Source organism: Carassius auratus, chromosome 16 (assembly GCF_003368295.1).
Source record: "Carassius auratus strain Wakin chromosome 16, ASM336829v1, whole genome shotgun sequence".
Lineage (NCBI taxonomy): Eukaryota > Metazoa > Chordata > Actinopteri > Cypriniformes > Cyprinidae > Carassius > Carassius auratus.
Genome location: NC_039258.1, coordinates 18,175,843 through 18,188,953, shown reverse-complemented (window position 1 = coordinate 18,188,953; position 13,111 = coordinate 18,175,843). Strand labels below are relative to the sequence as shown.

At 37.7% G+C, this 13,111-nt stretch overlaps 1 protein-coding gene across 10 annotated transcripts in view; it reads left to right on the top strand.

Annotated features, from left to right (window-relative positions):
• LOC113116410 (POU domain, class 2, transcription factor 2-like) overlaps positions 1–13,111 on the top strand; it is a 56,672-nt gene that overhangs the window by 38,896 nt on the left and 4,665 nt on the right. For 3 of the 10 annotated variants that reach the window (XM_026284563.1, XM_026284559.1, XM_026284566.1), the window contains exons 2-15: positions 7,042–7,107; positions 7,753–7,787; positions 7,875–7,934; positions 8,177–8,287; positions 8,415–8,657; positions 8,795–8,900; positions 9,389–9,480; positions 10,158–10,295; positions 10,376–10,517; positions 10,981–11,129; positions 11,702–11,893; positions 12,352–12,400; positions 12,514–12,652; positions 12,844–12,906. In XM_026284563.1, the coding sequence (XP_026140348.1) occupies positions 7,050–7,107; positions 7,753–7,787; positions 7,875–7,934; positions 8,177–8,287; positions 8,415–8,657; positions 8,795–8,900; positions 9,389–9,480; positions 10,158–10,295; positions 10,376–10,517; positions 10,981–11,129; positions 11,702–11,893; positions 12,352–12,400; positions 12,514–12,652; positions 12,844–12,906 (1,577 nt within the window). In that variant the 5' untranslated portion in view covers positions 7,042–7,049. Of the gene's footprint in view, positions 1–1,757; positions 2,917–7,041; positions 7,108–7,752; positions 7,788–7,874; positions 7,935–8,176; positions 8,288–8,414; positions 8,658–8,794; positions 8,901–9,388; positions 9,481–10,157; positions 10,296–10,375; positions 10,518–10,980; positions 11,130–11,701; positions 11,894–12,351; positions 12,401–12,513; positions 12,653–12,843; positions 12,907–13,111 lie in introns of those variants that run through there. The other 7 variants (XM_026284562.1, XM_026284560.1, XM_026284561.1 and 4 more) reach the window with 7 other exon arrangements.

Below are 13,111 nucleotides of genomic sequence, written 5' to 3'. Positions count from 1 at the left end.
CCGAGCTGTGACAGCAGCAAGATTGATGGCTCTCTTGAGGCCTGTAGCTCACGCTCTTAAACGGACAGCTGATCAGATAAACATGGAGAGAAGGAGAGAGAGGAACGAACGGATCAAGAAACACACTCGATTTTAAAGATGAAAGAGGCATGTGTGCTGGTGGATCCCGAGATGTTCCTGCTTGTTCCACGAATGCAGGAGGCTGCAGGTCATCACTCAAGCTAAAAACATTGTTTGCAATTATTGCCAGGAAGCCCTGGAAATGGACATCATGAGACGAGGGGCCGGCCAAATGGTCTGAGACCCCCGTGACATATGCAGGCGTGTCTGTGCTGTGTGACCTTTGGGGTCATGAACTTTAACCCCAGCAGCCGCACTGCATACAGACAGGCTGTCGATGACCGTGAACCTGACGATCTGCTGTTTTTGTGTGATACAATACATATACAGGTGCTCAAACTCTCCAGTATAACAAACGTCTGATTGTTATGTTATAGTGAGAACATAATCTTACAATAAATCAATGAACAAACAGGGTCTTGCATGGACTTGAGTGACTATTTTAGGAGTTTAGAAAGGTGCAAACAGATTAGGAACTAAAGCGTCTGATCTGAGTGTAGGACTATACATGAAGAAAATACGAGGAAGTAGATAGAACTGTAACTAAATTAAGCTCTAAGATGTCTTTTGTTTGCTTGTGTCTGTTGTACAGATTAATGCAGACTACAAACCAGACGTTATTTTGACATTTATATTATGGTAATATGAGCAGTGTAGTAGCAGTGTAAATGGAGCTCTCAGAGATTAATCAGAAACTCTTCCTAACGTTGATTAGAAGTGGAGCGATGGCGCCTCCTCGTGTTAAACATACAGTACTGCAGTCTCTTAAATCACCCATACATCCTGAACTTCAACTTCACCTTGACTGTGAATCATTGTAGCGGGCTGAGCCTGTGTCTAACATTTTCCGAAGGAGCTAACCCTTTTTTGTATGTTTAATACGCCAACATTCAGTATTATTCAGTATTTTCTACATTTGTAAATCTCGTTCTTACTGCTGTAATTCTCAAATTTCCTGCAGTCTGCACTTGAATCTCTCTTTTCCGACCACCTTTGAGACTTTGTCTGAGAGCAAACTAACAGTGATGAATCGTAAGCCATCCGCTACAAAATAATAATAATAATAATAAATAATAATCTAAAAATTTCAGATGGAATGTTTTTACATCACCCCATCAACATTATCTTCACTCAACACCCTAAAACTATTATCATAAATCTATAATATACTGTGTGCATATGTATGCTAAAAATCTTCCATTTATAGGTATTTTTATTAACCGTAATTTTTTTTTTTGTTATTGTTCAGATTATTGTGATTAAATTGTCTTGAATCCCTTAATATTTATGAAGATGCAATTACAGGTGGACAATTAAACATATAGCATTATTCAAATGTTACTGTTTCTAAAGGTTGATGATATATAGGGCAACATTTTGAGCAATTTAGCTGGGCAACCTTTTTTTAAACAGTGTTGCTTGTGCACTTTCCCATTGAGAATGAGTAACAGATTTCTGTCTGGATCGGTTGAGGGCCCTGTGTGTAACCTTGGCAACATCGCCCAAAAGTTGCCCTTTGTATCATCAGTCTAAAGCCCTTCTCACACCAAGAACAATAACCATAAAGATAACAATATTTTATTATTATTACTATTTATTTATTTATTTTATTGTGTGTGTGTGTGTGTGTGTGTGTGTGTGTGATTTAAATTAAAGCAAACAGTGAAAAGTAGTCAATAAGGATCTTCAGCACAAAAGCATCCCAGGATGCAGCTCTGTTCTGTTGATTTATAGCATTTAAGATCTTTAAAATATTTCAAAATGTGTAAAATAATTCAAATAATATTGCATGAAACATATTAACATCAATTTGGTCTCTCTGCGGTGTTCTCTGTCGTGGAACATGCAGTTTGGACAGTTTCCCTGTTTCCTGCTTCAGACACGTTACAGTTTTACATCACAACACATACGACTTGTTTTGCTTTCTCTGCTTTGTTTTGGGCTCCTACAGGGTGATTCATGCCCCAGTGTGGACGTGTGAGGTTGGAAAAAAAGTCGTGTGAGCAAGCGTCCTCATTCTGTATTTTCTGATGGAGGCTTGTGTTGATGTACAGTAGAGATACGGCGTGAGATGGGTGTGCGAGAGAGGACTCGTGAGCGACTCTTTCCAGCAACCCCAGCACTTTCCAGCGGCACAACTCTCCCCCTCTTTTCACCTCTATCACACCATCTGCTTATTCTTTCATCTCTCGCTCCTCTCTGCTGCCTTCCCACTCTCAACCTCTTTCATCCTCTGTCTCTTCATCTGACCCCACTCTTCAGCCCACCGATCGACAGGGCTTCACTTCCTCCTCCGTGCGCGCACCGTTCCTGCTCGTCTTCCTCGGCATTTCCTCTTCCAAACACGCAGAAATTTGCTCAGTCAAATGACCTGTGACATACGGAATATGTGTAAAATGCAGTCAACGTTGCGTTCTTGTAAATGTGCCTTGTCTACCCCGACCCGCTCTTTACTTGCTCTCTCGGCATCAGGAAGTGGGCAAGAGGGGGCGGACGAGTGGGTGAGTATAGCGTAGAGAGGAGGTGACGGAGGGAGGAGAGAAGGAGGAGTGGAGAGTTCACCCCCCACTTGTTATCAGTTTGTTCCTCCTTCTTGGCCACACACTGACAGTCAAAGAGACGTGGAGAGAGTGAGACAGAGAAAGAGTGTATTCATGTGTGTGAGAGGAAGAGGACCTCACTGAACGACTGTACACATATTCATCAACATGACAAAGACCGGTCCTGTTGCATCCATGGACTACTCCCATATGTGGTTGCCAGGTATGTGTCTGGAGCATCTGGGGTGGTTGCCAGGTTGGTCTCTCTTTTTTTTTGTGTTTTATTGGTGGATTTCTTTAGAAATGTAGGCATGTTTGAAGTCACTGGACCAAGAAGGTTAGTGTAGAGAAACTGAAAGAAAGAGCTATGCAAAGTTACAGAAAGGCTGAAATTCCAAAATATGCGTCATGAATTTCGGAGTGTTTATTTTCTATAGAGCGATTTGTTTATGATGCTTCGCAGGAGAATTCAGATTTCCGTAATTGCTTTTTTTTTTTTTTATTTAATAAAAAACTGAAATAATATAAATAATTATTAAATATTCTAAATATTTTATTTGTTTAAATACATTTTAGAGCCGTTATGAATGCTTTTTTAAAATAAGAGCCCAGATTCATGCTGTTCACGTAGTCAGGCGATGATTGCATGTTGCAGTTTTTTCACATTTACATTTATTCAAGCATCTTACAAGTGGAATATGACAAGCGAAACATCTTATGATTCATCTTTTCAGGTGCCACCAAAGCTTTGGGTTAAAATCTGGGCCAATGTAGGACATGTTCTCAGAGTTTAAGATCACTGTCCTGCTGAAGTTCAGCTCAGCAGACAGAGAGATAGTTTCTTGCAGTATTTCCTTGTGTTTTGCAGCATCTGTTTTTCCATGCACTTTGATAAGACGCCCATCAGTCTCTGCTGATGAAAAACAAATCCACAGCATAACGCTTCAAACACCTTCTTCACCATAAGGAAGTTGGTGTTTGAAGTGTGGCCAGTATTAAATTTGCACAACATGTATACATTTTCACACGTTTTGACCACAATTCTTTTTACACATCTTAGGAATATAATGTTTTTTTTTTTTTGGCAGACCAAGTTTGTTATTATTATTCATGACTGTTTTGGAGTAGTGACTTAATTCTTGCATTCTCAGCTACTGACCTCTGTGGCTTTTCTCACTAGACTCTTGCCTCCACAGTGAGCTCGTGAAGCTTGGGGGGCATTTTTTATAGCCAATATCATTATCTCATTGTAGAATTTGTAATTAAGTCAATCTGCTTTTCTTTTTCTTTTTTACTAAGCATTGTAAATGAACTGGTGGTTTTTGGATTTCTGTTGTGAAATCCTCAAAATGATGAACATTTATCTGCATTCATTTCAAAGGCATAATCATTAATTACAGCATTTTAAAAATAGATGACCAAAAGCTGTTTGCTTCCTCCTAAATTCAGAGAGCTCAGCTTATCTGACTTTTAAGTGGTTAACAACAATGTCAATTTGTGGTGTTATGTGCATAAAGTCTTTAAGTTATTACACTAGCATTACGTATCTCTCTCTCTCTCTCTCTCTTTTTTTTTTTTTTTTTCTTTTTTGCTGTTTCGTGAAGTTATTTTTAGTATTCAGGAGGTAATGAAATTATATTTATTGACTGGAAGTGTATAAGGGAACCTCTGGGAAACCCAGTGTTAAGTTCTTCATGGGCTTTCCCCCTTCCTCAGCTCCAAACTGCAACTTTGACTTAAAACGCAGCTGTCTGCAGCTCAACAGATGGATCACAGAACAGGAACTCTTGCTTTTAATAATGAAAATTAGTACATGGTGGAGTATAATGTTCTTTGTTAGTACAGTTTGTGTTTGAGAAGGAGTAAGAATTTATCCTTGAGGAGTGACGTTCCTAACACATTTAATATTCCCTAAGACAACTTGCATTATCATAACTGATTATCTGTCCTCTCAAACATTGTAAAATGGGAGGTCAGTAATCGGCAGTCAGAAGGAGCAAGTCTACTGGAACCCAGACACCCTTAGATGATGAGTATGTGTTTAAATACAAACCTATTTATTTATGCAGTGATAAAGATGGTGATCTGAGATTGCCCGAGTCTTGCTTTCTTATAAGAGATCTCTACATCTTTACACGTGACATTGTGACGTAAAAACGACTGTTGACTGAAAATGAGTCGCACACGCAGGGATCCTGTAGCTCAACTAACACTTAATAGTAGTAGAACGTCCTAGAAAAATGCAGTAGTAGAAGAAACATATATGCTAAACGCAAGCCACTTTTAAAAGTGGTTACATGGAACGGTCAAATTGAAAATTAAAAAATAAGAATTAGGGATTATGTGATTGACATAGAAAGGAGTAGATTTATTAAATTTTTTATTAATATTGCATTACTATAATTTAGGTCGGAAACTGTTTCCAGTATGTGCAGGCGGTGTAAGCATATTTATTTCAGAATTAAAAAAAGAATGGAGATCTTTGTAATACAGAAGTTGTGAAATGGAGAAGTTCGAAATATATAAGAAACAGAACTGTGTCAGCTACTGTATAAAGACTGTATATTATATAGCAGCACCTACATTGATGTGTGTGTGTGTGTCTGTGTGTGTGTTTGTGTGTGAATGTGCGTATTAATAGCTGGCCCGACAGTAAGGGTTTTAGTTTAACACTTTTTGTTTGGCCCAGCCTGAGGGGAAACAGAGAGGGAAGTGAGACATTGACACCAAAACCATCATGCCCTTTTTTATTTCAACTTCATATGAATGATGAACTGCATATTCACTTCATATAAAACCTTCTAATTTCCATAATGCGAAACTGTGGTGGATGTATTTCAAACCAGTTATCATAGACTGCAAGGTGTCATAATTAATCCATTATTTAATACACTTTCAAAACACTTTGCCTCTCTGAAGACCTCTAGTCAGCTTATTTTATTCAGATTAATTATGACACCATACTCAAAATAGTCAGAACCCGTGTGTGACACAATCTGAAAATATTCTCAAACTTTCAGCCTGAGGTATCATAGCACCGTTTTACCAGCAGGCCATTCTGTGGAAACCCTTCTAGATACAGCGCATTGGCTGACGGGCCTCGAGAGGGGCTTTCCTTCCCTTTTACTTCCTTTCACCAATCACTGGCGCTGGACCCTGGATTTGATCGTCTGAGGAAGTCGGCAATTCTTCAGCTTTTTGGTGGCTTTTTCACAAGTGACTCAATTTATATGAATGAAGTTTGTTTCCTGTGTAACTTTCTCTGGGATTATTACAGTCACGTTTTAAATTGTACTGCCCCCTGGAGGAGTTTTTAATTATCAGTATCTGGTAAGGCTACAATGTTTCATGTACTTGGCAAGAAATAAATATCAATGAAAATATTTGTGAAAGAGTGAGAAATTAAGGATGAGGCATGAGTGTTGAGGGGGAGAGAGATAAAGAGGATCATATGAGATAGTGGTATATGCAGGTGGGTGATATTATTAGTCAGTCGTTGGCTTTATTTGCATTTTTTCACAAAAGGGAAGTGAGTGTGTTTCTCTGTATGTGTGTGTTTATACATGTCTGTTTGAGAGCTTTTTTGGCTACAGATTTTATAACGCTGATGCTTATAACTCCTTTGTATTGTAAAAAGTGCCATACAGATAAACTGAACTGGCTTGAATTTGTCAGAAACACACACACACATTCAGCTGTGTTCCAACTTTTATGTAAAATATATCTATGATTTACATAATTCAGTTTAGTCCAGAACTTTTTTAACCTTATTTCTAAAAAAAAAAAATGGAATTATGATTCTTTAAAGATAGCAGATATTTCAAACACACATTTACTTTGCACGCTCTGCTTCTCACCGCTGAGGGACTGGGACAGTCCCATGGGCTCGGTTACAGTTAAATTTGAAGTGATACGTCTGTGGTGATGTTACCATTATTAGTTGTTTGTTGGATTGAGCACGTCTCCAGTTGTGTGAGAAAGGAGGAATCTAGACCTCTACATTTTTTTAATCAAGATGTGTGCCCTTGTTATTCAAAATATAACATATTTGTGTTTGTTACTCTTCCATTCATCATCATCAAAACTATTTAATAATAATTATAATATAATTAATAATTATTTATATATATATATATATATATATATATATATATATATATATATATATATATATATATATATATATATATATATATATATATATATATATATATATATATTCTTACTGTTGAACTGTGGTATAGGATTTAGCTGTTAAATCATTGTGCAGGGCTGCTAGTTGTATGCAAACTGTAATTCATTTGAACAAAATATGTTAACAGAAATGCATCATGTAGCAAAAGCTAATGACTGAACTCATATCCCTCTCTCTTTTTCACAGATATCAGAATGTCAAAGCCAATAGAGGTTGAGAATCCAGCGGCAGACTCTCCGATGGAGGGCACAGGTATAAAACTACATTATATTCGTATTTTTCACATGTCTGCAAAAAGCCTCAACAAAAAAATATTTTCTGCTCAGATATTTACTTTACATAATAACATTTGAATCACATTTGTATGTGTTAACAACTATCAAAAATTATGAAAAAATAAATAAAGAATAAAGAATAAACAAAATTGAACATTAATTGCATCCAAAATAAATGTTTTTATGTACATAAGACTGTGTATATTTATTATGTATATATAAATACACACACATGCATGTATATATTTTTACAAAAGTATGTATATATATATATATATATATATATATATATATATATATAAATTATATGAATATAAATATATACATGTAAATATATGTAAATATGTTCAAAGTATATGCTGTATGTGTGTGTCTTTATATATACATAATAAATATACACAGTACACACACATATATTGTGTACACAAAAACTTTTATTTTGGATGCGATTAATCGTTGTCCAGCACTAAGTAAATTTTAGAAATTAAAATGTATATAAATAAATAGCATGTCTTTTGCTATATTGAAGCTACTTTATATTTTAAAAAACTATCTAAATTAAAGCCTAACTTAAATTTTCTAAATTAACGGAAATGTTGTCTTCTCTCATTGTGTTTGTCAGACTCAGAAAGAAATGGCTCGGATTCAAATAATCAGGTAAGTGACAGCCAGGTACCGGTGTTATACAGTATTTCATCTGAAAACAGCATGATCAAAAAAATCAAGCCCGTTTCCCTCCAACAGGTTCAGCCAATGAAAATCAGCCCTTTCTCTCTTTCCCCCACACTGAGCAGCAGCAGCAAGGTATGCATGCGACAGTGTTCTTCCTCACTGGCAAGTGATTGTGATACAGATCTACACATATTATTGTTGTTAGTTTCGAAGACCGTTTAAAAGTTAGTCTTTTACAGTTTTTAGATATTATAGCTTTTTTCCACCTCACGAGCTGCCAGTATTTTAATAATCTCATTTCAATACCCCCACTCACTGTCCCTTTCAGTAACAAATGAATTCATCATCGATGCTTCTCTGTCACTATGTCTCAGACTAAGGTGGAGGATTGTGGTGAGATGTCTCCCGCTGCTGTACAAACTCCACCTGCCCAGACGCCCCTTCCCCACACACAGCTGATGCTAACGGGTGGTCAGCTCGCAGGGGTGAGACACATATCAATCTTTATATGTCTGTGTGGGTTCCTACATGAGCTTGCTTGCTGTAGATGTGCTTTCTTTTCTAACTCTTCTTTTGGCCGCACTCCTTCTCTGCCGCTCTTTCTCTCTCTAGTTGACTGCACTTTTGCCAGCACAGCAACAGCTGCTCTTACAGCAGGCGCAGCTCCTCGCTGCAGCTGTGCAGCAGTCGCATGTGGCCCACGCGGCCAGTCAACAGCAAGCCCAGCAGCAGGCAGCTCAACCGCAGTCACAGGGCCATTCACAGAGCACACAGGAACAAAACGCCACCCCTGTCCCGCCGCCTCCTCCTCCTCACCAGCTTCCGCTTTCTCAGCCAATCCAGCTCACTGCGCAGGTACAGCCAGTCAGCGCTGGGCAGCACACCTGAAAAGTCTTGATATTGTTCCAGAATCAGTGTTTTTCCTCTTTCAGTCCTTCGTCAGAGTGAAACCGTCACATCCTTTCAGCATCTGTTTCTTTTCTCTCTTTCAGGACATTCAGCAGTTGTTGCAGCTGCAGCAGCTGGTCCTGGTTCCAGGACACACTCTGCCTTCACCCGCACAGTTTCTTTTACCACAAACACAGCAAGGGCAGCAAGGTAGCTAATTTATTATAAGTATTCTCACGCCGTGCCCTAAATAAGTTTCCAACATCAGATCACTAGTTTGCCAATCGCAGTCAATCAGAATGAAAAATAATGTTTAATATGAATTAAACAATTAAACATAGAGATCTGTTGTATGTCAGTTAAGAACATTTCTAATTTACGCCTATAAGAATTTATGGTAACTCTTTATTTTAAGGTGACCTTGTTACACATTACATGTACTTAGTATTATAATAACATAATTATATGCAAGTAACCCTAAGCCAAAACCTAATCCTGGCCCTATAATAAGTACGTGTAGTTAATTAATATAACTCAGTAATTAAATGTATAATTACATTGTAATAGGGACACCTTAAAATAAAGTATAACAGAATGTATTGCTTATTATCACTTTATTACATTGTAATTTTTCATGATGTATCGATTCGCTAAAAATGGTCTGATTTAATTGTAATGAATGTAATCGTATGTTTCAGGGCTGCTATCAACACCAAATCTAATTCCACTACCTCAGCAAAACCAAGGAAGCCTGCTGGCCGCTCCACACAGACTTAGTCTTCAAGCACAGGTACATCATCTGATCAAAGGCTGACTTATAAAAGATACTTAAACACTATCCAGGGGAACTAGGAAAGATGTTTCTTTGTTAAATGTAGAAAACTCTAAAGAAAAAAAACATACAACATAAGTGATTAATTAAATGTATGACATTTTCAGTTCCCTTTTTGAAAAAGGGAAACAGTATTGTTTATGAACTTACTTTTGTGTGTATGACAGCTGTAGTAAGACTGGGCTGAATAAGATGTTTTACCAGTAAAGATTAGTAGATTGTTACAACAGATTTTTGTTTTAAAAGCATAAAGTAATAATACATTAATAATAAAAGTTAAGCATAAGTAATAATAAATATTAATATGAACAGTTTTCAATATTGATTATAAAAAGAAATATTTCAAGAGCACCAAATCAACATATTAGAATGATTTCTGAATGACCATATAATTATAATAATTATATTTGACAATATATTAAGATAGAAAACAGTTTTAAACTGTAATAGTATTTCACAATATTACTGCTTTTGTTGTATTTGAATCATATAAATGCAACCACAATGAGCATATAATTTCTTTAAAAAAAAAAAAAAAAAACGTTTGAACAGTAGTGTGTGTACATTCTGTGGTATCATATTTTCATCTGACACTCACGCTGGAGTCTTGTATGTGTGTGTCTGGTTTGTGGCAGAGGGAGAAGGTTGCAGAGAGCAGCGTGAACACAGTGACTCCGGTGAGCACTCATCCTGAGGAGCCCAGTGATCTGGAGGAACTGGAGCAATTCGCCCGAACATTCAAACAGAGGAGGATCAAACTGGGATTCACACAGGTACACACACACACACACACACACTCAGAAGATTTGTATTTGCCTGTATAGTAACGTTTGGTCTCTGTTTCTCTCTACAGGGTGATGTGGGATTGGCCATGGGGAAGCTCTATGGGAATGATTTCAGTCAGACCACCATCTCTCGATTTGAGGCGCTCAATCTCAGCTTCAAGAACATGTGCAAACTTAAACCTCTGTTGGAGAAGTGGCTGAACGACGCAGGTAACGGTCACAAACAGCTGCATTAGATATAACTGCTGTCAATCAAACCTAGAGCTTAAAGGGACAGTCCACTCAACTCTGAAAATTGTATCTTCACAAAAGACATTTAAAAGAATGTTGGCAACCAAACGGTTTCAACTCCTATTGACTTGAGTTGTATTTTTTGTTCATACAATGGAACCCAACATTCTTCAACATTCATGTTCCACAGAAGAAAGAATGTCATTCAGATTTGGAATTATATGAGGATGAATAAATGACCATTTTTGGGTGAACTATCCCTTTAACTTCCAATCAATCAATCTCAAACATGTTCATGTTCATACATTAAAACTACAATTTATGTGGCATTTAGGCCACATCATTATGAAAAAAATAAAATATAAAAACTGTGATATGGCAGTAAATAAAACATTTTGTGGTTGATATAATAAGCATAAGATGTTTTTAATGGTTTACTTAGAAACAATGTCGATGGACAGCACCTTGCCAAGTCCCAGTGCTCTTTCCTCTCCTTCGCTGGGCTTCGAGGGCTTGCCTGGCCGCCGTAGGAAGAAACGCACCAGCATTGAGACCAACGTCCGCGTCGCTCTGGAACGCAGCTTCATCACGGTCAGAACACATCATCACAAGTCCACTGCACAACATACATTACCGGTTAAAAGTCTGGGGTTAGATTTTATTTGTTTCCTAAAGAAGTCTGTTATGCACACCAAAGATGCATTGGCTTATTATAAATGCAGTATAAACAGTAGCCTAATATTATTAAATGTTATTACAATATAAAACAACAAAGTTTCATTTGAATATTTTCTAAAATGTAAATTATTCATGTGATAGTAAAGATGAGCTTTGATTGGCTATTACTCCAGTGATCAGTATCACATGATTCTTCAGAAATCAATATGTTGATTTGGTGCTCAAGAAACATTTCTTATCACTGTTTAAATAGTTGTGCTGCTTACATTTTTTTTCAGGATTCTTTGATTGATAGAAAGTAAAATAAATAACAGTATTTATTTAAAATACAAATCTTTTGTTACTGTCACTGTATAATGTCACTGTAGAACTGTGGGCAAGTTCTGACCCCAAACTTTGAAGTGGTAGGAGATAACTAATCGCTTCTGATATGAATGTCCTTAAATAATCCTATCCTAAACCACAGTTCTGTTTTCTGCATTCAGAACCAGAAGCCTACCTCAGAGGAGATCCTGTTCATCGCCGAAAAGCTCAACATGGAGAAGGAGGTGATCCGCGTCTGGTTCTGCAACCGCCGACAGAAAGAGAAACGTATTAACCCCTCCAGTGCCACCCCTCCCTTGCCCAGCCAACCCCAGCCCACCTCGCACAAACCCCCCTGCTACAGCCCGCACATGGTATGACCCGGCTTGCTCCCTTGGCCCATACTCCCGTTTCCAACCACCCTGTGCCACAACACTTCTAGTTTCTCCTGCATGTGCAGATGATAATAATCATTCCCATAATGATACATATATCATTCACTCCTGAATGTGGTTTCACCCACCCTGCATTGCTTTGCATTTTAATGTGTATTAATTCATATCTTCATAGCCAATTTTTACAACTAGTCCTTGTCAAAATAATGTAGGAGGATACAGCCTCTGTTTCTATTCTTTAGGAGAAATATTGCATTGTTTATTATTTTAACGTTCAAACTCAGTCTTTGGGTCTATCATTTTGTAGCTGAGTAACTTAAATTCACAAACAGAGCACAAGCCTTCCACCAGCCTCTCTCCTTTTTCGCCCTCCATTACTCTCTGTCCGTCATGTTTCCCTTTTGACCTGTGACATCATATCCACGTCTTCCTTACAGATGCCCAGTCAGGGACCATCACAGACAGTGAGCCGTCTCGGTACACCAGGTAGGGCACAGAAGTGGACATCATCTGCTGATCAGAGATACATATAATGATATATATATATATATATATATATATAAGATGGGTGACTATTTCATATTATTTCCCTCTGTCATTGACCACTATGTCATCAGTTTGCCCTTTGACCCAAAATGGACCCTCCTTAAGCTCTGCACCATCTCCTGTGACCCCGCCTCCCCGCAATGATGCCAGTCCCGCCCCTCCGACTCACAGTACACTAAGTGTGAACACAGGGTGAGTTGATTTCTCTCTCTCTCTCTCTCTCTCTCTCTCTCTCAAAACCACACACACACACACACACACACACATCCACTCAGCACATACTCATCACCTTTTACTCCCTGTGGCTCAGCAAATGTAGGTAACTGCAGTGTTTGTGTGTGTGCACAAATTTATTTTTGTGTGTGTGGTTTTGTCATCCACAGTTCATGGCATAAAAAGAATGGTGACGTTTCTAACTACATCAATGACTTTGCTGCATATTTGAGGTGAATACAACCAGCAGAGTCTGTGTTCTTACACACACATACACACACACAAATCTAAAATACACACACACACACTTTCACATAAACATATTTGTAATTGTCAAGTATAGGAAAATGAGGATTTAGGGCATAAGGTGAATTATGGAAAATTGACCTTGATATTGAGACAATTGTGTATGACGATGTAATATGTATGTGCATATAC